Source organism: Pteronotus mesoamericanus, unplaced genomic scaffold, assembly GCF_021234165.1.
Source record: "Pteronotus mesoamericanus isolate MK-2021 breed Mesoamerican mustached bat unplaced genomic scaffold, CSHL_Meso_final contig_78, whole genome shotgun sequence".
NCBI classification, from domain to species: Eukaryota; Metazoa; Chordata; class Mammalia; order Chiroptera; family Mormoopidae; genus Pteronotus; species Pteronotus mesoamericanus.
In genome coordinates, this window is record NW_026555258.1 from 19,468,117 (window position 1) to 19,491,249 (window position 23,133).

General features: G+C 38.5%; 1 protein-coding gene across 1 annotated transcript in view; it reads left to right on the forward strand.

Moving 5' to 3' along the window:
* The window catches only part of SVEP1 (sushi, von Willebrand factor type A, EGF and pentraxin domain containing 1), a 159,165-nt gene that overhangs the window by 123,823 nt on the left and 12,209 nt on the right, over positions 1–23,133 (forward strand). Inside the window, exons 37-43 of the mRNA XM_054584536.1 lie at positions 993–1,665; positions 3,578–6,363; positions 8,179–8,404; positions 11,159–11,314; positions 16,573–16,636; positions 19,689–19,862; positions 21,073–21,249. Coding sequence (XP_054440511.1) covers positions 993–1,665; positions 3,578–6,363; positions 8,179–8,404; positions 11,159–11,314; positions 16,573–16,636; positions 19,689–19,862; positions 21,073–21,249 — 4,256 coding nt within the window. The remainder of the gene's footprint in view (positions 1–992; positions 1,666–3,577; positions 6,364–8,178; positions 8,405–11,158; positions 11,315–16,572; positions 16,637–19,688; positions 19,863–21,072; positions 21,250–23,133) is intronic.

The following is a 23,133-nucleotide window of genomic DNA, read 5'->3' on the forward strand; positions in this document are numbered from 1 at the left end:
AGACAGAGCAATGTCATGAAAAGGTATAATTGTTGAAATCCAATAAACTAAATTTGGATCCTAACTCTGCTGCTTGCAGCTGCGTGACGTTAGGCAGGTTTCTTAACCTGTCTAAATAACCATGCACTCATCTGTCAAATGAAGGAATTATTATGTCTACACAGAATTAAATTAGGTACCTAATTATTTTGTTCCCCTACCCTTCATTAATGTCAAAATGACAGACTGATCATCTCTCCCTTCAGTTAAGACAGTGAGAATGAAAATAAGAACAACTCAGATATAACTATTCTAATACTGCGTATCCTACTATTTTGTTCTACTTCATTGAGAGAGCACTTGAGAGTAATTTAAGATTTTTGCAAGTTATCAATCTGCCATATATGAGCAACCACCTTGTGCATAAAGAAAAATGAGAATTATTAAGCCTAATTTATTCATACTGGTTCAGTAGCAGAGCCATGTGTAGAACACAGCTGTTAATGCTAACCACATGCATTTTAGGAGACTAAAATTATAATTGCTGCCTTGAAGTTCATTGAATTATAAATAAGTATTAACTATGAGCTCTGTGTAGGCTATATGCCTATATGGCTCATAAGAGTGTTTCAAAGGCTAATGATAAAATTGACCAACTAAAACTGTCTAAAGACAGATAAAATTTCAATTTTGCCTTGACTCAAACAGGGTTATAGCTTGCTCCTCATCTTTATTTCTAAATAAATGTGTCACGATTTTTAGAGTTCCTTAAATCACAATAATCTCCAATCCATTTCCCTTTCTGAGCAAACAGTAATATTAAAATCAAGATTTATTTCTAGACCCCAAAGAAAAGTCATGGGATCAATAAGCTCAATAGGAAATATTATTTTAAGGAGTAAATAATACAAGTAATCACTGGACAGAGAACAAAAATAAAAGTGGAGTGAAAAGGTGCAAACGCCTCCTCTCACATATTATCCTTATTGTTTCTTTCCCCCCAAATCTCACAGCTACACGCTTGCTGGTCCTGACACCATTGAGTGCCTGGCCAGTGGCAAGTGGAGCGGCAGTAACCAGCGGTGCCTGGCTGTCTCCTGTGATGAGCCCCCCCACGTGGAACACGCGTCTCCGGAGACTGCCCATCGGTTATTCGGAGACATTGCATTCTACTACTGTTCGGATGGTTACAGCCTGGCAGACAATTCCCAGCTCCTCTGCAATGCCCAGGGCAAGTGGGTTCCCCCGGAAGGTCAGGCCGTGCCCCACTGTATAGCTCATTTCTGTGAAAAACCCCCATCTGTTTCCTACAGCATCTTGGAATCTGTGAGCAAAGCAAAATTTGCAGCAGGCTCAGTTGTGAGCTTCAAATGCATGGAAGGCTTCGTCCTGAACACCTCAGCAAAGATTGAGTGTATGCGAGGCGGGCAGTGGAACCCTTCCCCCCTGTCCATCCAGTGCATCCCCGTGCGGTGTGGAGAGCCGCCAAGCATCACGAATGGCTACGCGAGCGGATCAAACTACAGTTTTGGGGCCGTGGTGGCTTACAGCTGCAACAAGGGCTTCTACATCAAAGGGGAGAAGAAGAGCACCTGCGAAGCCACGGGCCAGTGGAGTGGCCCCATACCCACATGCCACCCTGTATCTTGCAATGAACCACCTAAGATTGAGAATGGCTTTCTGGAGGTAAGTGACCAATTAGCAAGTAGTCCCTGGCATTCATCACTTCCAGCCAATGTGGCCAAACTGGGATTCAAAAGCGGGGACAGTGGACAGATTAATTGTTGAAAAAAAGATGTAGCTAAATCTGTAGGTAGTGAATATTGGAAAAAATATCACCGAGATATGAATCCTTTTAATGCAGGGTCTGGCACAATTAACACCCCCTTTTTTTTATTACAAAATCTTTTATTACAAAATCATAAGCATGTAATTCTGTAACATAACAATATCACACCCAAGCACACCATGTGACATTTTATGTGAAATGTTCCAATTTCTGTCCATCTTATGTGAGACATTCACGTACACTACGAACCCCACTCAAGCAAGTCTCACCTCTGCCAGACCCTGTATATTAACTTTCTACATTCCACTTGTATATATAGACATTTGAAGCTCTTTGTAGCAATATCTTAGCTCTAACTGTTGTTAGAATAAACCAATTTTAATAAACGACTATTTTGCTTTATAGAAGGCATTCTAAGATGGATGTATGCTTATTTTACAGAAATGAAGTTCTAAAAAAAATCTATTATCATTTCTAGTTTTTAGACAAAAGATGGGATTAAAACCATCAATTTACTATGATGCAGTTTTTGCAGCCTTCTTTTGGTGGGTTTAAAGGTCGTTTTACCATAACAGACAAAGGGTTTAGATAGACACACACATGTCCTGTTTTCACACTAACATGTGTCTTCTCATTAAGTCCATCAAGAAAACAGGAATGAAAATTGATTCCCCAAAATCAAAAGTCACTTTAAATAGACAATATTCTAATTATATACTTTTTAAAACCAGCACATACATAGTACCTTTTCTCCTTTATATACAAATACAACGAAACAGTAAAAGCCATTTAAGATTTTTGCTCAAATGTATTAGATTTCCACTGGAAGAGGATTATATGTATAATATATGTAAGAGGCTTTCTTTACTTATTCATTTAACAAATATTTCTGGAGCTCCTACAAGGTTCCAGGTAAACATTGGAACTCTAGTATTTAACAGTACAGGTGAGGTCTATAATGGCATGGTGCTGACGTGCATGTGGTCTACCCAAGCACTAACTGAGTAAATAAAACAAATAATTATGTCCAAATATGATGAAGTTCATTATAGCATGGAAGCTAGAGTTCACATTTATCACTAAAGTTAGACTTTACTTTTATCACTAACAAAGACTCATAATAATCTTTTAAAGGTTTCATAACTAATTCATCTTTTCTATCACCTAAAAATGATTTGTTATTATACACTTACTTATTTGAATTTCGAAATCATGGATATTAAATATTCCGTTTAAGAGTTGAAATAGAGTATTTTATTTCCCTTCTTTATTTTTAGCAGCAAATTTTTAAAAGCATTCAGAATGAACACCGAACTCCAACAGTACTCTTAGAAACATATTCTATGAAAAATATTTTATCGGCTTTTTAAGTTAAAACCTAACAAAATTAACAAATAAAGTATGTTTGTGTATGCATTTCCTTTTCTGTGATTAAAACAACAAACTATACCATTGCTTTGGTCAGCAAGGTTTTTAACTTACCAAGTAACTTACAACTTTTAGTATTGCTCTATCAATTCATCCATTGATTTAGACACTTTTACTTCTACTCATGGGCTCAGCACTGCGGTAAACATTCCTGAAGTTGTGATTACCTAATCTGACTTCCTATTGTCCTTCGAATTTATTTTTTTATAAATAGCATTGGTACCTATTGGAAAAATCATAAATCCTTATTTGCTTCTGTCTTCATTGATTCATTTCGAAGTAGCCATTTTCGTTTAATTCATTTTTACTCTTCAAAGTGTTTAGTTAATGACATTATCTGTTACACAAATCGTCCTTAATCGTCTCCTCCCTGTCATGCAGCATGCCACCGGCAGGATCTTTGAGAGTGAAGCGAGATACCAGTGTAACCCAGGATATGAGTTGGTCGGAAGTCCTGTATTTGTCTGCCAAGCCAATCGCCACTGGCACAGCGACTCCCCGCTGTCGTGCATCCCTCTCAACTGTGAGAAACCTCCCCCGCTCCAGAATGGCTACATGAAAGGAGAAAATTTTGAAGTAGGGTCCAAGGTTCAGTTTTTCTGTCATGAGGGTTATGAGCTTATTGGTGACACCTCTTGGACATGCCAGAAATCTGGCAAATGGAATAAGAAGCCAAACCAGAAGTGTGTGCCCGCCAAGTGCCCAGACCCGCCCCTCCTTGCAAACCAGCTCGTGCTGAAGGAGTCGACCACAGAGGTGGGAGTGGTGACATTCTCCTGTAAAGAAGGGCACACCTTGCAGGGCCCCTCTGTCCTCAAGTGCTTGCCATCGCAGCAGTGGAACGATTCTTTTCCTGTGTGTAAGATGGTCCTTTGCCTCCCACCTCCCCTGATTTCCTTCGGTGTTCCTGCTCCTGCTTCTGCCCTTCATTTTGGAAGCACTGTCGAGTATTCTTGTGTGGATGGGTTTTTCATGAGAGGAGATCCTGCCACCTCCTGCCAAGCCGATGGTACCTGGAGCTCTCCGCTGCCAGAATGCGTCCCAGTGGAGTGCCCCCAGCCTGAGGACATTCGCAACGGCATCGTCGATGTGCATGGCCTTGCCTACCTCAGCACCGCTCTCTACACCTGCAAGCCAGGCTTTCAGCTGGTGGGAAATACAACCATCCTTTGTGGAGAAAAGGGTCACTGGCTTGGAGGAACACCAACATGTAAACCCATCGAGTGCCCAGAGCCCAAGGAGATTTCGAATGGCAAATTCTCTCCCACGAATCTACACCCCGGAGAAACCATTACATACTCTTGTGACCAAGGCTTCAAGCTCGAAGGTCCCAAAGCCTTGACCTGTTTAGAGAGAGGTGATTGGGATGCGGATGCCCCATCTTGCAATGCCATCCACTGTGATCCCCCACAGCCCATTGAAAATGGCTTCGTAGAAGGTGCAGATTACAGCTATGGTTCCATGGTCATCTACAGCTGCTTCCCTGGGTTCCAGATGGCGGGCCATGCCATGCATACCTGTGAAGAGTCAGGATGGTCTAGCGCCATCCCAACGTGTGTACCCATAGACTGTGGTCTCCCTCCTCAAATTGATTTTGGAGACTACACTAAGGTCAAAGATGATCAGGGTTATTTTGACCAAGAAGAAGACATGATGGAAATTCCATATCTGACTCCTCACCCTCTTCCTCAGCTGGGAGCAATGGCTGAAACCTGGGAAAAGTCAACTCCAGCTACTCCTCCAGCAAGCTTCCTCCATGGCACCACGGTTTCCTATGCCTGTAATTCAGGATATGAGCTCTTGGGGAACCCTGTGCTGACCTGCCAGGAAGATGGCACCTGGAGTGGCAGCGCACCATCCTGCATTTCGATCGAATGCAGTTTACCTGTTGCTCCTGAAAATGGCTTTTTGCACGTTACAGAGACCACCATGGGCAGTGCAGTGCAGTATAGCTGCAAACCCGGCCACGTTCTGGTGGGCCCCGACATGAGACTCTGTCTACAGAATAAAGAGTGGAGTGGTGCTTCCCCACGCTGTGAGGCCATTGAATGCACAACGCCAAATCCAGTTATGAACGGCTCCATCAAAGGAGACAACTACACATACCTGAGCGTGGTGTACTATGAGTGTGACCCTGGGTATGTGTTGAAAGGCACTGAGAGGCGAACGTGCCAAGAAAATAAAAATTGGGATGGCAGTGAGCCAGCTTGCATTCCTGTGGACTGCGGTTCACCCCCAGTCTCAGCCAATGGCCAGGTCAAAGGAGATGAGTACACCTTCCAGAAGGAGGTTGTGTACACTTGCACTGTAGGCTTCTTCCTTGAGGGAGCCAGGAGCCGCATTTGTCTTGCCAATGGAAGTTGGAGTGGAACCACCCCCATCTGTGTGCCTGTCAAATGTGCCACCCCACCGCAGGTGGCAAATGGGGTGATGGACGGCCTGGAGTACAGCTTTGGGAAGGAAGTGATGTTCCACTGTCAGGAAGGCTACGTGTTGCTCGGCGCTCCAAAACTCACCTGTCAGTCAGGTGGGAACTGGGATGCAGAGTTTCCTCTCTGTGAACCGGTTAACTGTGGACCTCCTGAAAATATTTCCCACGGCTTCCATAATGGCTTGTCCTTCTACCACGGGGAGCACATCCAGTACCAGTGCTTTTCTGGTTATAAGCTCCATGGAAATCCTTCAAGGAGGTGTCTATCTAGTGGCTCCTGGAGTGGCAGCCCACCTTCCTGCCTGCCTTGCAGCTGTTTGACACCAGTGATTGAAAGTGGAACTGTCAACGGGACAGATTTTGGCTGCGGGAAGGCAGCTCAGATTCAGTGCTTCAAAGGCTTCAAGCTCCTGGGACCTTCTGAAATCACCTGTGAAGCCAACGGCCAGTGGAACTCGGGCTTCCCACGCTGTGAACACACGTCTTGTGGCTCGCTCCCAGCAATACCAAATGCATTCCTCAGTGACAGTGGCTCTTGGGAGGAGAATGTGATAACTTACAGCTGCAGACCTGGGTATGTCATCCAGGGCAGTTCCGACCTCATTTGTACCGAGACAGGGACGTGGAGCCAGCCTTACCCAGTTTGTCAGCCCTTGTCCTGTGGACCCCCACCGTCTGTTGCCAATGCAGTGGCAACCGGAGAGGCACACACCTATGGAAGTAAAGTGAAACTCAGGTAAGACCACGGCTCTAAGTCTCCAAGGGATGCAGGCAAGAGAGTTGTAAAATGAAAAGTGATTGGTCCAACTTTGGCTAACTGGGACGACACCACCATCTCTGCACTGCTCTCCAAACACTGAAGCTTTTAACACTTGTGTTTTTTCTACCCATAATTATGTTGTAGAAATCCATTGGCTGTAAAAATAAATTTCTACATTTTCAGATTGTAATTCCTAATATAATTATCATGATTACTATATCCTGTTGAGTTTCATGATCTAGCTAGTTTTAATATCTCTTAAATCACAAGGCTCTTTTTAAACATCATGCTAGCACATTTCTTTATGAAATCACTTTATGATTATATTCATACATGCAAATGTTGGGAAAATCGGGCAAAAGAAGAATAATTCAGGTAAAAACCACATAGTTTCATTGATCAATATAAATAGATATTCATAAGGGGATTTCCAACCGATGCTATCAAACTAAGTATTTAATACACAAATTATGGTTTTTTTCTGGAAAATTTTCCATTTAAAAAGATGAAAAAAATAAAAAGATGAGAAAATATTAAACAAATTTATAAATTAAATTTTTATTGGGATAAATGTAATATTCAAAGAGATCTCAACCTTTTCAATCAATTTAGATTTCAGTTTCTGGCTTTTCTGGCATTTTTTCATTTACATTCTGAAAGAATTATAGATTATCCTTCACATATTGACTTCTTAGATTTTATTTATAATTCAGTGATTCTTATTAAGCGTGTCTGTTGTGGGCATTTTAGCCCTACCTTTATTTTCTCTTCATTGCAGTAAGAAGTAGACCCAAGAAAGGGTCATAAATAACAACACAATAGAGGAATGGATCATGCACTAGAAAGAAAAACAAAAATTATTCCTTGCTTTTGAAATACATTTGAAAATTTCTCTTTGGATATTGCTGTGTCAGATATTGTGAAAAGTCACAGTATCACCTGCTTCTCAAGACTTGGGTCTTGATTACCTCATCTTTCACATCTTCACTTGGCAGATAAACAGATCACTCCAAGTTTGCAGAACCTCTGACTCCTACTTGACCCATAATTTGTGATAAAAAACATATCTACCTAACAATGTTAGCTAATTAAATGATTTCACCCTAGAACCAGATTCTCAGCTCTCTGGTGGCAGTTTCATCATCTACAAAATGAGAATAAAGATAATGACAGTACCTATTCATAGGACTGACTTGAGTATTAAATGAGTTTATATCCATAGGGTACTCAGAACTGTGACTGTAAGTAAACATTTGATGAATAAATAAATGCAAAATTTTTAAGACATAGAGTTTCAGAACAAGTTTTGAGTTTGAGCAGCCATACTATTATTACATTATAGTATCCAATAATCACGATTAAAATAAATACCCTATGTAAAGAACCTAGAGCAGTGCTTGGCACAAAGTAGATACCCAATAAATATTAATTACGTTATATTCTTACTAGTCTGAGTCTACTTTGGACTTTATCTAGAATTTATTGAACTTTATTTAGCTGTTTTAGAATAAAAATGGATTCAGTAATAATATTATCCACAATGAAGGTCAATAATAACATTTAAAGCAACTTTAATCTGGCTAATCCTTAGTGTCAGTAACAAAGGACTGGTCTGATTATCATTCTGTTTGTGTTTTCATATGGCAACGCCATCCATCTGATGCTTGAGGCAGTGTTGATATGGCACCTAAAATATCTACTGAGCCTTGTAACAGCTCCTTAAATCTACGAACAGATCACTGACCATGTTGTCCTCTCTGTAAGGCACTTATTTTTGCTTTTCTGTTGCAGATGTCTAGAAGGTTACATGATGGATACAGATATAGATACATACACCTGTGAGAAAGATGGCCGTTGGTTCCCTGAGAGAATCTCCTGTAACCCTAAAAATTGTTCTTTACCAGCAAACATGACACATACACTAGTTCATGGGGATGATTTCAGTGTGAATAAGCAAGTTTCTGTGTCATGTGCAGAAGGATACACCTACGAGGGAGTTAACATATCGACATGTCAGGTAAGATTCTCTGTCTTAATTACAACATAGTGGGGGGGGGATAGATATAGATATCTAGATATATAAATATCACACAAGCAGTATCTTCCTGTCCTAAAAAGAAAAAGAAGTGCCTGACATTTTCCATCATGCCAAAGGGTTTAAGAAGTTTTTTTAGTAGAAATATAATAAAATATATCTTTCAATATTCCTTTCTTAAAATACGAAAATGCCAAGGATAGGTAAAAAGTGGCAATGCTGGATAAAATGTTAAAACATCTGTAACAAGATATTCATGAAAAATTAACCATTTGGTCACATGGTCTACACATAGATGCTCAAAAGAGTGTATATGTATAGAAATGAGCTTTCATCATTCCAGATATGTTTCCAATTTTAGTAGGAAGATCAAAGGCTGCAGAAACAGACAGAAAATTGGAGTCATATTCCAAGTCTACTATTTACTATTTGTGTGATTTTAAGAAAGTTACTTAAAATTTCTGGGCTTTCATTTCCTTACTAGGAAAAAAAAATGTACAGTAACGCCTGTCTTAGATGTTAGTGTAAATCTAACACTAAGATGTTAGATGTTAGTAAAAAAGATGTTATGGTTAGTGTAAAAACCTTTGCAGATATTGAGGGAAGGTGCCTAGCTCAGGACCATCGACAGCCAACCTCCCTAGATTCCCTTCTGGTTTATGTAAGTTGTACCAAAGAAAGAAAAATAAAGGAGCCATTGATATGGTCTTTTGCTGGAGTTTGGGGCAGCCGGGGGAGGGCCGAGGGGCGTGGGGAGGGAGAGGCAAGAGCTGAATGAGGAAGAATGCTACATGGTATAGAATGGCTTTTATGTTCATTGTGCCTTTGAACTTCATCTCAAATATTTTTAGGCTCTGTGTCCTTATATTCCTCCAGCTTGTTTTCTTTTTTATGTATCTGTCATTGAAAGGATTATGTTATTTGATGCAGTGAAGTATCTAGTATATGCCTGTCATATAGTAGGGACTCAAGAGCTATTTCCTTTTCCTTCCTCTTTCCCATCTATAAACTATGTACTCAACAATTGGTTGCTGCCAAACCCAGGAGCAGAATGTCCCAGGGGGCCGGTCAGATGACTATAAAAGTTGCCACACTCTCAAAATTGGTACAGTTCCAGATGTCCTGTTTTAGACTGAGAGATGAAGCAGTTGGAGGGGGAACTTTTTCAAAGACCCTGAGCTTTCTAAACCAAGCAAAGTCCCAGCATTCTTATGGGAATCAACTCAGTGGTCTCCCAAAGCTTCTCCAGGTTGGGTGTGAACTGTGGGGTGACCCTGAAGGACCTTGCCATACAGGTGTCTCTGCTCATTTTTTTCTGAATCAGTAATTTATTTTTGACAGCCTTCATTGTTTTCTCCACAGAGCCTGACCCCTAACCTTCACTCAGCTGAGTTTTGGTTTAGTTTTTGGTCTGAATAGACCCTTTGTAAATGTTTAGATATATAAATTGTGTAAAACTATGTTCAGTGCCTAAAAATATTTTATGGTCATATAACAAAATGATCCCATAGTTCATAAAACAAATAAATGGATGAGAAGATCAATATAGATTCTGAAAAATGAATACTAAAGGGCAACCAGCTCTTCCTGAAATTAAGACATATTACAGAATTACAAAACTCCAATCAGTGTGGTATTTGTGTAAAATTAGGTAAAAGGAAAAACGAATAAAAGAGAAGAAATGAGTCAAAAGTAAATTCTGATAAAGGAGTCATCACAAGGCAATAGAGAGAGGAGTAATTAGTAAACAAATTATTCTGATACGATTAAGTAACCATTAGGGGGGAAAATTTACATATACCAAAATAAATTCTAGCTATCTCAAAATAAAATAGTTTTATATAGTTTTAAAAAGTTATTTAAAATACCTAGAATAATTTATTCAAACAATGTATATTGATTGATACAATATTTATAGTATGAAAATTAGATATAATTTATATTTCTAACATTAGGGGAATGGTTGATTATATTTGGACATAGATATATAAAACTACTTCTGGCTCATATGTAGAATAAAAAGCTTTGCCTTAAGTCCTGTTTTAGACAGTTATTTAACTCATGACCTATTTCCTCAAAGAAGACAAAAGTATTAGTAAGAGAATAACATTCAAAGGAAATACCTGTGTGTACTTTGCTTTACCCAAATAGAGGGCTGAGAAATGTTAATTCTAACTATCATGATGGGGAAATAAAGCAAATGTGGAAATACATATATATTTTTTAAACTATGTGACCCACACCAAAATACATAGTAAACTGTTTTCAAGCATTTGAGTTGGAATGCAAAAAAGGAAGCCATCTTTTTAAACTTTGAGTGGTATGCCTACAATTTGTTATTTCTCATACACTTTAAATTACAGAATTTTGTAAACTATTGGAATACATTGGTACATCATGGAACACTTGTATCATCCACCCAGTTCTCATGCATGAAAACATACTTCTTGGTGTTACTGGTTTTTCAATGGATTTTATTAGGAAGAAAATACTTGTTTTTCACATTTAAGTAATGTCCAAAATTGTTTAGTGATGACTGGAAAGGCCATATAATAATTAGTGTGTTCTTTAAGGCCATAGGTAATATAAGTTGCAGAAGTAGCACCAAATTCTACAATAGGTTCTTTTGACTATAGTTTTGGAGATTATTCTGCTATACAATCAGTATTTACAGACTTCTTCATTCATAAAATTTCACTCCTAAATATAACTTAAAATTTGTGATTTGTTACTTAGCTTGATGGCACCTGGGAGCCGCCCTTTTCTGATGAATCCTGCAGCCCAGTGTCTTGTGGGAAACCGGAAAGTCCAGAATACGGATTTGTGGTTGGCAGTGAATACAGCTTTGGAAGCACAGTTATTTATCAGTGTGAACCTGGTTATGAATTAGAGGTAAGTGAACAAATTGTTGAACCAAAATTAATTTGCATTTCCAATCTACTTTGAAACATTTTTAGTATTAGCATTGATTTATTTCACTCATTTTGGTCCTAAAGTATTTTGTCATACTTTGTTACTTTTTGCCCTAACTCTTTACCAGACATATTTAACATGACTTGCAATTTTAAAAAGCAAAGTAAGTCTTGAATTTAAAAAAAACTCAAAACCATAAAAAGGAGGAAGTTAGTATGCCAACCACAAGACCAATACTGTTACTTCCAATAGCCCTACAAGCCTGTGTTTCCACCACCTGTTAGTACTCTGCAACAAAGCAGTCTATCTGTCACCGTGGGAAGATGACCTTAGGGAGTTAGGTATGCAAAGCTAGGATTTCCTGAAGCAGTGGGCCCAAATACCTGGTCAGGTTCTTGATAGAAATGCCAGGTTCCCAGATGGCAGATCTGGCCTGAAAACTCATAGCAGTTCTACCCAAATGCCACGTGACCTAGTCTGTAACATTAAAATGTCATCAGTGCCCTGACTGGCGTGGCTTAGTTGGTTGGGCATCGTCCCCAAAAAGCAAAAGGTTGCCAGTTCCATTCCCAGTCAGGCACATGCCTGGGTTTGGGCCTGGGCCGGGGTGCGTATGGGAGGGCAACCAACCAACTGACTGATGTTTCTCACATCTGTTTCTCTCCCTCCCTTCCCTTCCCTCTAAAAATATTTAAAATTTTTTTAAAAAATCAGCAGCACCAAGGGTCTCCCTATTACCTTTTATGGAAACACTGCAATCAATTTTACTCAAAGCATACTGATATCAAACTTGGAAATTTAAGAAATCTGTCTCAATGTTGTCATCTGGTTTCTGAGGAAACTCTTCTTTCCTGTTTCTATTGTTGTAGTGGTATTTAAATAGGGGGTTTGCAGAAGTATTCATTGCCAGTGGTTGGTTAAATTTGTATAGTGCATTCCGTTTTGTGACCACTAAATCAAAGAACTGTCATAAAATAGGCCCATGAACACTGGAACTAGGCTGATCTGGATCTTGTTCAAATTCTTCAAAAGATTAAAAAAGGAGAGAAAGGATAATGAGATAACAGTCGATTGATGTTGGAAAGTTTTCCTGCTTTTGAAACCCATTTGTTCTTCATGTAACAGTCCTAATCTTGCAGTTTGTTAAAAAAATAAATAAATAAAGTGTTATAAGATTTAAACAAACATGTAGAAAGCTGATGGATCATTACATTTGCGGAAGTAGATGATTTGCATACGTCCTGATGTTAACTACAAAATTGAGAGCGGCGTATAGCGCTTGTTCTCCCTCCAAGCTACATGTTAGAATCGCCTGAGAAGCTTTAAAAAATGCATTCATGTCCAGTTACTTGCAGAAATAACCAACTCCAGGTCTGGGACAAGAAATGTACAAGATGAGCCTAGACTATCTTGTCACATGAGATAAGAGAGAACCTATCAAGGGCTACATGTTAAAAAAGACTGAGGAGCCAACCGAACAAGGTTCCTGTGGGCCAAAAAGAAACCACGTTAGCATCAATAAGGATGGTAACTCCGATGGACGGAAGTACATCAAATGTGCCATCAATAGTACTAGACTTATAATAATGCTTCAAAAAATCATTTGGTAACTTTAGAGGATGCTCATAACAAACTCATTGTTTTGAAAACAGACAACAAAAAGGGAAGAATTGTTTTTTTCAAGCTACCGAGACTGCTAGACAACAAAATAGAAGATAAAGGGGAAATTCCCCTTTATAGAAGTATTCCAGCTAATAAATTGTAGAATATAAAACCTAGAATTTGCAGTTTATACAAAGTAATGGGTTTAGGCTGTCATCGTCTTAGCTATTGATGTCAGGGAAAAAAAAAGAGAGAGGCAACCAGACATTATGCGCTTCCTGATAGATAAATGCACCATTTGAAAAAGTCTTGCCAAAAAAGAAAAACTGAATTTGAATCTTATCCAGCCTCTAAATCCAACAACCAGCGTCAGAAACAAAGGAACGTGTTAAGTGACACCATAGTGAAGCTATCAGGAAAATTCCTGGCTATGAAAATATCTACAAATTAGCCAGTTTTCTGTTTTCTGAAACAAACAAATTGACGGTAAGAGGGGAGGAAATAGAGAAACAACCTATAGATTTAAAGAAGTATGTAAGAAATACATAAACCGTGTGGACCTTCCTTTGGTCCAGATTTAAGTGAATTGTAAAGAAGTAAAATATTTATGCAACAGTTGAAGGTTTGAACACGAATTGAATATTTTATTAATATTCAGGAATCATAACTTTGTAATATGATGCTGTTGTGGTTATAATTTTTAAGAGCTCTTATATTTTAGAGATGCATACTGAATTATCATTAAATGAGTTAATATCTGGGATAGGCTTCAAAATAATGTGGATGGGGCTTAAATTAGACAAGGCTGGCCTTGAGTCAGTTGTGTAAGCTGGGTGATGGCTACATGGAAGTATGTTATACTGTTCTTTCCACTGTTATATTTTTCACATGCTTGAATTTTTCTATAAGATACAGTTTTAAAAATGCAAATGGCTATTCTCCACCCACACTAATTAATTCATTATCTCTCTTGGTTGGATCTAGGGAAGCAGCATCTTATTAAAAGTTCCCCAGTTGATTGTAATGTTTAACTAGGACTGAGAAGCACTAATCTAAGACATTTCTGTGTTTCTCAAAATGCGGTCCAAGAACCACTTGCTTGAGCATCATCTGGGAAGTGTTCAGAGGGTGTATTGCGAGGCTAAGACCTTCTGAACCAAACAGGACTTGGGGATGTGTGTTTTTAACAAGTAGCCTAGAGACCAAAGGTCAGTGGAAGGGAAGGTGGTTCAGAAGAGGGACTTGGTCCTGGCAGACGTCTGGCGCAGGCTCTTCACTCTGGCTGGGTGAAAGATGTTCAGGCACCAACCGAACCTCTCTCAGCCTCTCTTTTGTCCTGTCTATGATAGAAATGCAATAACCACTTTTGCAAAGTTACTGCAAAAGCTGGAGATAAAAGAAATAAAGTAGTAAGCATGGCCTTTTATGCCTTGTCTGCATTCATTATAGGGTGGTTATTATCACTTCAGGTATTTGTATTATTACCAAAATCAGACAAAGCAAGTAGGACAACTAACGTAAACCATGTTCAATGATTCTACTGTGTAAGTAAGTTGTCGTTTATATGTAAGGGACACAACTTTTTTGAGCTATCTAAACATCAAAAATTTTACTGCATATGCAATCTCTTTGGAATAAAAATTACTACAGGCAACTGGGGAATAAATGAAAATACAGACCTCAAAATTGGAATAGTCATGTTATAAAATCATTGCTCATGAGCAATAAAGTGGTTCCTGTGATGCTAAAACTTAATATAACTATGTAACCTAATTATAGATTAAGCAGATGCATTAGGTCAAATATAATAATTTAATGCTAATCTATATCTAAAACTCCAGCTTAATTCATCAAAAATAAGATATGCATAGAAACAGAGAGAAAAAGAAAGAAGGAAAAGCGTGATAAAATTTGCAACTTATGGGGAGGGAGCCAACAGAGGGTGTTTGATTTTTTTACATCAATAGTTACAGAAAATAGATTTCATTAGAATGTTTACTGGCATTAAAATCAGTATAGTCAAAGCAGAATATTACTACTGAAGTCATTAGAAGAAAGAAAACAAGGAAAAAGAGTACTGGGACAAATACTAACCTATTAATTAAAATTAACTTCTTGAGTGTAGTCTACTCTGGAAGAACCCACATAGTTGGGGAGTTAGCTGGCTTTCATGGCTTACCAAATTCTTCCTCAAAATAAATATAAGTCACAGGCTAGAATGGTATATTTTCTTGTGCATCCGTAAGTATATAAGCCTAGGAAAAGTATAGCAGATAATAACAGTGTGTATATCTGGATGAAGAACCATGGAAAACCTCCTATTTTTCTGTTTTCCAAACTTTCTATAATGGACACATGTTGGTTTTTCAATAAAAAAGTAATGAATATGTACTTGGAGGAATATTTAATTTTAGAGAATGAATTATTTTCTTGGAAGATCAGGACTGTATCCTTCTATCAATGTCAATGGAATTTTAATAGGTAAAGATTTACCAGTAATTAATCTGAAAGCTCAGAGAAAATACCTTTGAATAGATGAATAAGGATGAAAGACATCAATCAATCCAGATATTATTCAAAGCAAAGGTGATAGGCTCTTTTCAGACATCTTGCTAATTTAGGACATAATTTCAAGATATTGAGATATTCAAAGAACTCCAAATGATGAAAACACATGTAAGAAAATTTACATGTTGAAATTCATATATTTGACTTAGAGTCAGGCCCCTAAATACATTACTTAAAACCTGATCCTTTTTCAATACATAATGTTACAAAATTTTATTTTTTTTTATTATTCTATAGATTAGAAATTTAAAGCATGAAAAGGGGTTATCATTAGGAACACTGATGATTACCATAAAAGATAAACAAGAAAGAAGGAAGAAGCAAAAGCATAAAAATTATAATCAGAAATCAAATAGGGGTATAAGCCTATAATAGTTATAGAGGCGAACAGTCTGCATGGCCCCCAAGGGTAATGGGATATTGAAAAATATACAGAATGTGCACTCATTATAATAATTTAAATAAATTTGCAAGTAAATTATGTTCATTTTACTCTATTCCACAAGGCAGGGAAGTAAATTTTGAAAAGATTTTATCCAAAATATTTAAATTTTAAGTGCTTGAGCCCTTAATGGTGTAAGTTTATCTAGGATAAATGACATTGTTGAAAAATGCAATCCTCATACCAATAAGATATGTTGGCATGTTTCACATCCAAGGGTGTAAAAATATAATTTTATTCTTTGCTGTACCTCTCAGGCATTAAAACATAGATTCAACTCAAAATATTGTTAAAATATACTAAGCAAAGTATACCTCTTTGACATTTCAAACAGATTCTCCAGTCTCAACTGTCTGTTATAACTCATTGTCATTTACATAAAAAATGAAACAGAGGCTGCGCCTTAATGACACTAATCAGCCAGCATATGAATTTTGAAATACTTTGAGGAAAACCTTTTTGCAAATCTAAACCTACCTCTTTAACTATATTTACTTAATAAATTTATTCAGCATTCCAGTGCCAAGAGATTCAAGTTCACAGTTATGATTCCTTTGCATTCCCTGGCTATCTTTTGATTGTAGACTTATGATCTTGTCAATGACTTTTTTTCATTGATTCACAGGGGAACATTGAACGTTTCTGTCAGGAGAATGGACAGTGGAGTGGAGGCGCAGCAACGTGCAAAAGTAAGTCCAGTGGCACTTTGCAGTCCCCAAAATGATACTGAGTACAACACAATAACAATGTGACTACAATGTCTTTATAAATCAGTTTTGTAATTTAAAAAATTGACCCTGGACTTTCACTGAAGGACACCAAACCACTAAAAGGATCAAAAACTGTAGTTGAGATTAATGATTACATAAGAATAGAACACAAGACGACTGATTATGGAATAGCAAACATTTTGTTTAGAAACTAGTTAATTATTGAGTTTATTTGCATTTTGTATCTCTGCCCCCCTGCCTCCCTGCCAAATAATTATGAATTAGAAATCTTAGATCTTTTGGTTTGGGTAACAGTACTGATCAATACTGACATCTTCTTAAAGCGATGTTGGCACACATGTCCAACAAATGAATATTCACATTTTCATGGAATTTTACATTTACTCATTTTACGAAAAGAGTCGAGTATAGTTAGCCAGATGCGGTTAATTCACATGACTTCATTCCAGTATGTGGCCCATATGATCCCTCTGCCAAAAGGCAGTATATTTCTACAAATCAATCAATGTGGAAAGCTTTGAAGTATTTTTTTTCTTAATAATCCTGGGGGAATCATCAAATTTTCAAACTAAACGGGGCCTTTTAAATAATCTAGTCTAGGCAACCTTTCAAGTAATCTAGCTGAACTGGACTGGACTGGACTACATCAAGATGAGTAAGATTTATTCATTTTGCTAAACGGGTAAAGGGGGCTCGGAGAGGTAAAGTGACCTACCCAGTATCATAAATTAATTTGGTGGCATAGCTGTCACCAGGAATCTTAAGCACTCGAATCTCCTGGGATAGATTAATCGGTTGATTTTGTGGATTAAAAAATAGTATATGGTTGAAACTCAATGGAGGATATACGATCTTTCGGTTGTCAAAAAGTCGTATAAATATTATACAGAAAAATATTTTTAAAAAACATTGAATAACATCAATGTTTTCATCATGGAGCATTCCTGATAATAGCATTTTTATCCCAACTGTTTATGATCAAAAAGTGTGTGTATGTGCCGGGGAGGAGAATAGGGAACGAAAAGGAAACGTGCAAGCCTGCGTAGGCAGCGTGAAGCAAATGTTTCGGTTTGCAGCGGTTTAAATCAAACTACACTGTCAATGGTTAGTATAGTGTCTCTCTCTGAAATGCAAGATAATAAAAAGCTCTACTTGAATCCTATTATTTTCTGTGGTTTTCTTTTTTTTCTTTCTAATTGTTAAATAAGTGATACAAGTTCTTTGCAAAAAAAAAAATTAAAAGCGCAAATAAGCAAAAAGAAAATAATAATTTTAATCCCACCACTCAGGGATAAAAACTCTTGGTATTTTGATGTAATGTATTGTGTGGTTTTTTTCCTAGGCGTATAAAAAATACAAATATATTTTGGGAAAAATAATGCTCATACAGAGTATACTGATTTGAAAGACCCTTATATGATGTTTATTAAGTTATTAAATATATTGCTGTCTCTACCCGTCAGAATGCAGGGAAGCCTGTTCAAGTCAGTAGAATTCCCTAGACTGGCTCCACTCAAAGGGAGGCCCCAGGTCCAGCAGCCTCAGTAGCACCTGGGATCTTGCTAGAAATGCAGAATCTCAGGCCACACTCCAATCCTAATGAGTCAAAATTGCTGTTTTAACAAGATCCCTAGATGATCCCTATACACATTACAGTTTGAGAAGCAGTGCCTTGGAACTATGGTTTTTAGCCTTCTGCACATTGCAGTATCCTGGGGAGCTTCGGAAAATCCCTTGACCCGTCTGCATCCTGCACCAGTGAGGCCAGAAGTTCTGAGGGTGGGACGCACATCACTATGTTTTTAAAGCCCCGAGGTGATTCCAGGGCACAGCCACAGTTCACATCTATGGTTCCAGTACTCACCAGGCTGTAAGAAGCCCAAAGAAGTCAGCTAGCATTTAATCTAGTGGCTCTCAATTCACAGTGAGCATTAAAATCATTTGGGGAACTTTTTAAAAAAATACCAAAAGCGAGGCCACAATAGAAATTCTGATTCATTTGGTCTCAGACAGAGCCCTTGGCACAAAGCTTCCCAGGGACTCAAATGGGCAGCCCCGGCTGGGAATCGCGGGTCTAAACCACCTCCTCTACCTTCACCAGGATCATAAAATGAAGACTCAAACCCACTTTTTAAGATTCTAGAAAGGATGATCCTGCTATGCTCCCAGCACATTCCTGTTGGTAATATTTCTCACAGGTTCACAACCATAATTTGTAACTACACAAAACCTTGCCGTCAGTTTACAGAGTCTGCATCCGGAGGAGGCATGTAAAGTGTTACCTCACCTGAATTTTTGGATGGGCTCATGATTCGCTGTTCTTTGTAATTTCCTATTATATTTTACCTTCTAATTATTTTACCTTTTATTTCACTTTACAAGCAGTATCACCTTGATCAAATTATTTCACATCTCTGAATGTCACTTCTCTCCAACTGTGAAATGAGATAATCTCAGAGTTGTTATAAGGATGTAGATGTACCCAGAAAACAATACCCAGTTAAATTTAAACTTCCGATTAAAAATGACTCTTAATATAAATATCCCATGCAATATTTGTAGCATACTTATTCTAAAAATGTATCGGTTGTTTAACTGATAATCAAATTTAACTGGATCGTCTGTATTTCATCTGGTCAACTCTAGTTTTAAGAAATCAGTTTGGTGAAGTCTGGAGAGTCTGTGGCCATGGAACAACAAATGGGAATTCCTTTGTTTTACCCACCTGCCCAACCATACCCCCAACAATATTAACCAAAACAGGTGGCAGCCCACATAACGACAGCTAGGGTCAGTTGTGGGGGAAAAAGCAATCTTTAATTGCCTCCATGTATTACTATAAAACTTATACATGCTGGGAACTTTTCTCCTTTAATGCATATCATTATGCCTCATACATGAATAGGCTATAATATTTTATATGATGCATTGAGTACCTTTGGCGTTGTAGCAGAAGGAGGAATGAGAATGGGACGAAGCGTTTAACATGAGGCTTCTTTCTTCTTTTTAGAGACCAGCTGTGAAGCCCCACTGGTGTTTGTGAACGGGAAAGCTGAAGTTGGAAATACCACCACTGGACCCAGCGTGGTGTATTCCTGCAACAGAGGCTACAGCCTCGAAGGGTCGCCTGAGGCACATTGCACTGAGCAGGGGACCTGGAGCGACCCGGTTCCTCACTGCAAACGTGTGTGTTGACTTTAAGAGAGGCTTTAATCAGACTCAGTGCCATGATTAGTTCCCCAAATGTCTAAAATACAGAGGAGGAAACTCCACTGGCCCAGACAAAGCAATCTGTACATATCCGAACCAATATTATGCAGTGTTTCAAAAACCTGCTTGCATTTTCTAAAATATCTCAGCCGAAAATCATCTTTTATCAGATTCCTTGGCTGAATGCAAGTTTAAGGAACTAAGAGAAAATGCAACTTAATGAAAAAGATTTGACATAAATGTATGTATAATGAATTTGATTGGGGATGTGAAATGGGTGAAGAAAGAAAATATGCTTAATGTGCAATATTAATAAGTACATATAAATATAATAGATAAAGATAATGCGTTATAACCACTGGAATGAAAACAATATTCATGAGCAAGATATAAATGGAGAGAGCTCTGATTACTGTTTAATGTGTTGTAATGCAGTGACTGAGTCTTCAGGATTCAGCTGGTGACTTCCTCCCTCACAAAGACTCCCTTTGTGCCCATTGAAAATCAAAAACATTGTAATTCTTGAAATATGTGTTGCTACATGTGTAACACATTTACAGTAAAAAAATCCTTCCACTATCACTTCCTGTTATTCCTGTTGACCTAGAAAAATGAATCCACTTTTGTCAAAGAGCTTTGGAAACTCTACAGTGTAGGTTCTGATACCCTGTTTATAGTCGTGTGGGTGTGAAGTCACATTCAACCTACTTAAATCATCATCCTCTGGCTCATCCTGCTGAAGGATGGTCAGTAAAAGAAAGTCAAGTGACAGTGGAAGCATTTACTCCATGTTATCACTATCCTTCAAATATGAAGGGAATGTTTGATACACTCCTTGATTTCTAGCATGCCTTTTGTGTTCTCAGTGCTGATCAAAAAACAGTCTAACAAATGTTGTAGGCCATAAGCAAACAATTACTCAATTTGCCATCTTAGAGATTTAGGACCGTGTGTCAGCTGTTGAATAACTTGATGTTTTCAGATCTCATCTGATTTTATCCTCCCAAATAATTTCATGGCCATGCCAAGCAAGTCTGTGTTTAATGTTTGAAGTTCTGTCTTTTTAAGCCTCATATGATTGTCACTTAGAAGCCGACTCCTACAGGGCTTATAGTCTGCCTCCAAAGAAATAAACTAGGGAAAGGGAGAAAACATCAGTAAGCATTTTCTTTTCTTTTTAACAGCAAATCCATGCCCTGTCCCTTTTGTCATTCCTGAGAATGCTGTGCTCTCTGAAAAGGAGTTTTATGTTGATCAGAATGTGTCTATCAAGTGTAGAGAAGGCTTCCTGCTCCAGGGCCAAGGTGTCATTACCTGCAACCCTGATGAGACGTGGACACAGACAAGTGCCAGATGTGAAAGTAAGTCGGCAGGTGCAACCCAGTTAACTGCATTAGTTCAGTTTGTGAGACTATTTTCAATCAGGTAACTTAACTGCAGATATTTAGATCTCTGCTTTATGATGCTATCAGCTTCTATGTTGACAGTTGGAAAAATTCTTTAAAAAGACTTCTGAATTCCAAATGAAACTTTCTGAAAGAAAAGTTTCCAAAACCAGGCTAAAACTTATATGACTGGGATGCACTGAGCAGATTTTTAAAATGTGCTCTTTTAGGTGGAGGGTAGGCAGAGACAAATGTGTTTGAAAAAATAAATTAAAATAAAATTTTTAAAAAATGTGCTCTTTTAAGATTAAATCTTTTATTGTTAAATCTAAAGTATGGTTTCCACCATATTGTCAAGTGCCCAAGCTGTCCTTTAATCAGCTATGAATGCTTTGCAAGACAAAAGTTATTCCACCATGGTTCTCAAACTTGAGCCTGCGTGAGAACCACCGAGAGGGCTTCTTAAAACCAGATTGCTGTCCCCTGACGCCCAGCAGCCAAGAGTTTCTGATTCAGTAGGTCTGGGATGAGGCCTGAGAATTTCTAACAAGTTCCCAGGTGGTGTTGATGAGGATACTGCAGGGGCTAGAAGCACAATTTGAGACTCCCTGGGCTAGCACCATATCGATATGTAATATGTAGTCTGGCAGCATCTGTTGCTGCCTCGTTGCAACTCTTGACAGTTTCTGCCCTTGAAACAACTCCCCTTCCCAACATCCTGCCCTCCAGCCTTCCTTGTAATCCACGGAACTCCCTCTACAGCAATCAGGTAACAAATGCTCATTGAGTCGAGCCCGATGCAACACACTAGGCTACGTAGTGTAAGAACCTATTATGCCCACAATGGCCTCCCTCTTCAGGACACTTGCACTCCAGCTAAGGAGATAAGAAATGTGCATGTGAAGGCCACAGGGAGTATAGAATCAGAGAAGACCTGGGTCTGAATTCTGCCCCCAAAACTTTCTAACTCTAAATTTATGCTAGCTCCCTAACTTCTCTGAAACTCAGAGCTCTCATCCCAAGTAATAGTACCAATACCTACCTTATAGGTTTTGTTTTGAAGAATAAGTGAATTGATATATATTAGCAATATCTTCTTATGGTAAGAGATACACAAGAGAGTAGTACAACTCTTTGAATTTCCAACTGAGAGAAATTCCTGCGGCATTAGAATTTTTGTGTTACTCCAAGAAAGTGTGTATTCCAAGTGGCCTGATTCTGCTCTCCCTATTCTCACATTGGTTGTGGCTCCTTGAGACTTACCGCTCAGGGCACTGGAAGAAAGAGCAGGAGAGACATGCATTTATCACAAATGCTCCTTCAGTGCAGACTTAATTATTCCTCAGTGTCCTTGAGAGGATCGGGGGTTGCCTTGGAGAAGAGACCATCTCTACTATTGTTTGTTATCCCCCATCGCTTTTTTATCTTTTCTATGAGACTGGGAGTCTTTGGCTTAGAACAAAATATCTCGCCTGAAGAACCTGAGCAGCCACTTTCCTCTTTCTTTTTACCTCCTCCTCCTATTATGTACTCCCATAAATCACAGATTAAAATTTACGGTACATGAGAATCGCCCAGAAAAAGTATGTAGATGCAGGCTCATAAGCTAGAAACCCCAGGAACTTGGATTTTTACTAAGAAGCCAAGGCGATTCCCATATAGGTGGTCTGAAATCCATGCTTTGATAATCACCTTTATAAACCACCCATCAGCTCTCCAGGATCTTGCTGCACCCTCCTCCCCCAGCCTGCAAGCCCTTTCTCTCTGATCCACTCGAACTTTATAGCCTAGTCCAAAAGCCACTTCCACGGTGATCCAGACCCTCACAGTCCTAAGCACAACTAGCTATATTCAACTTAG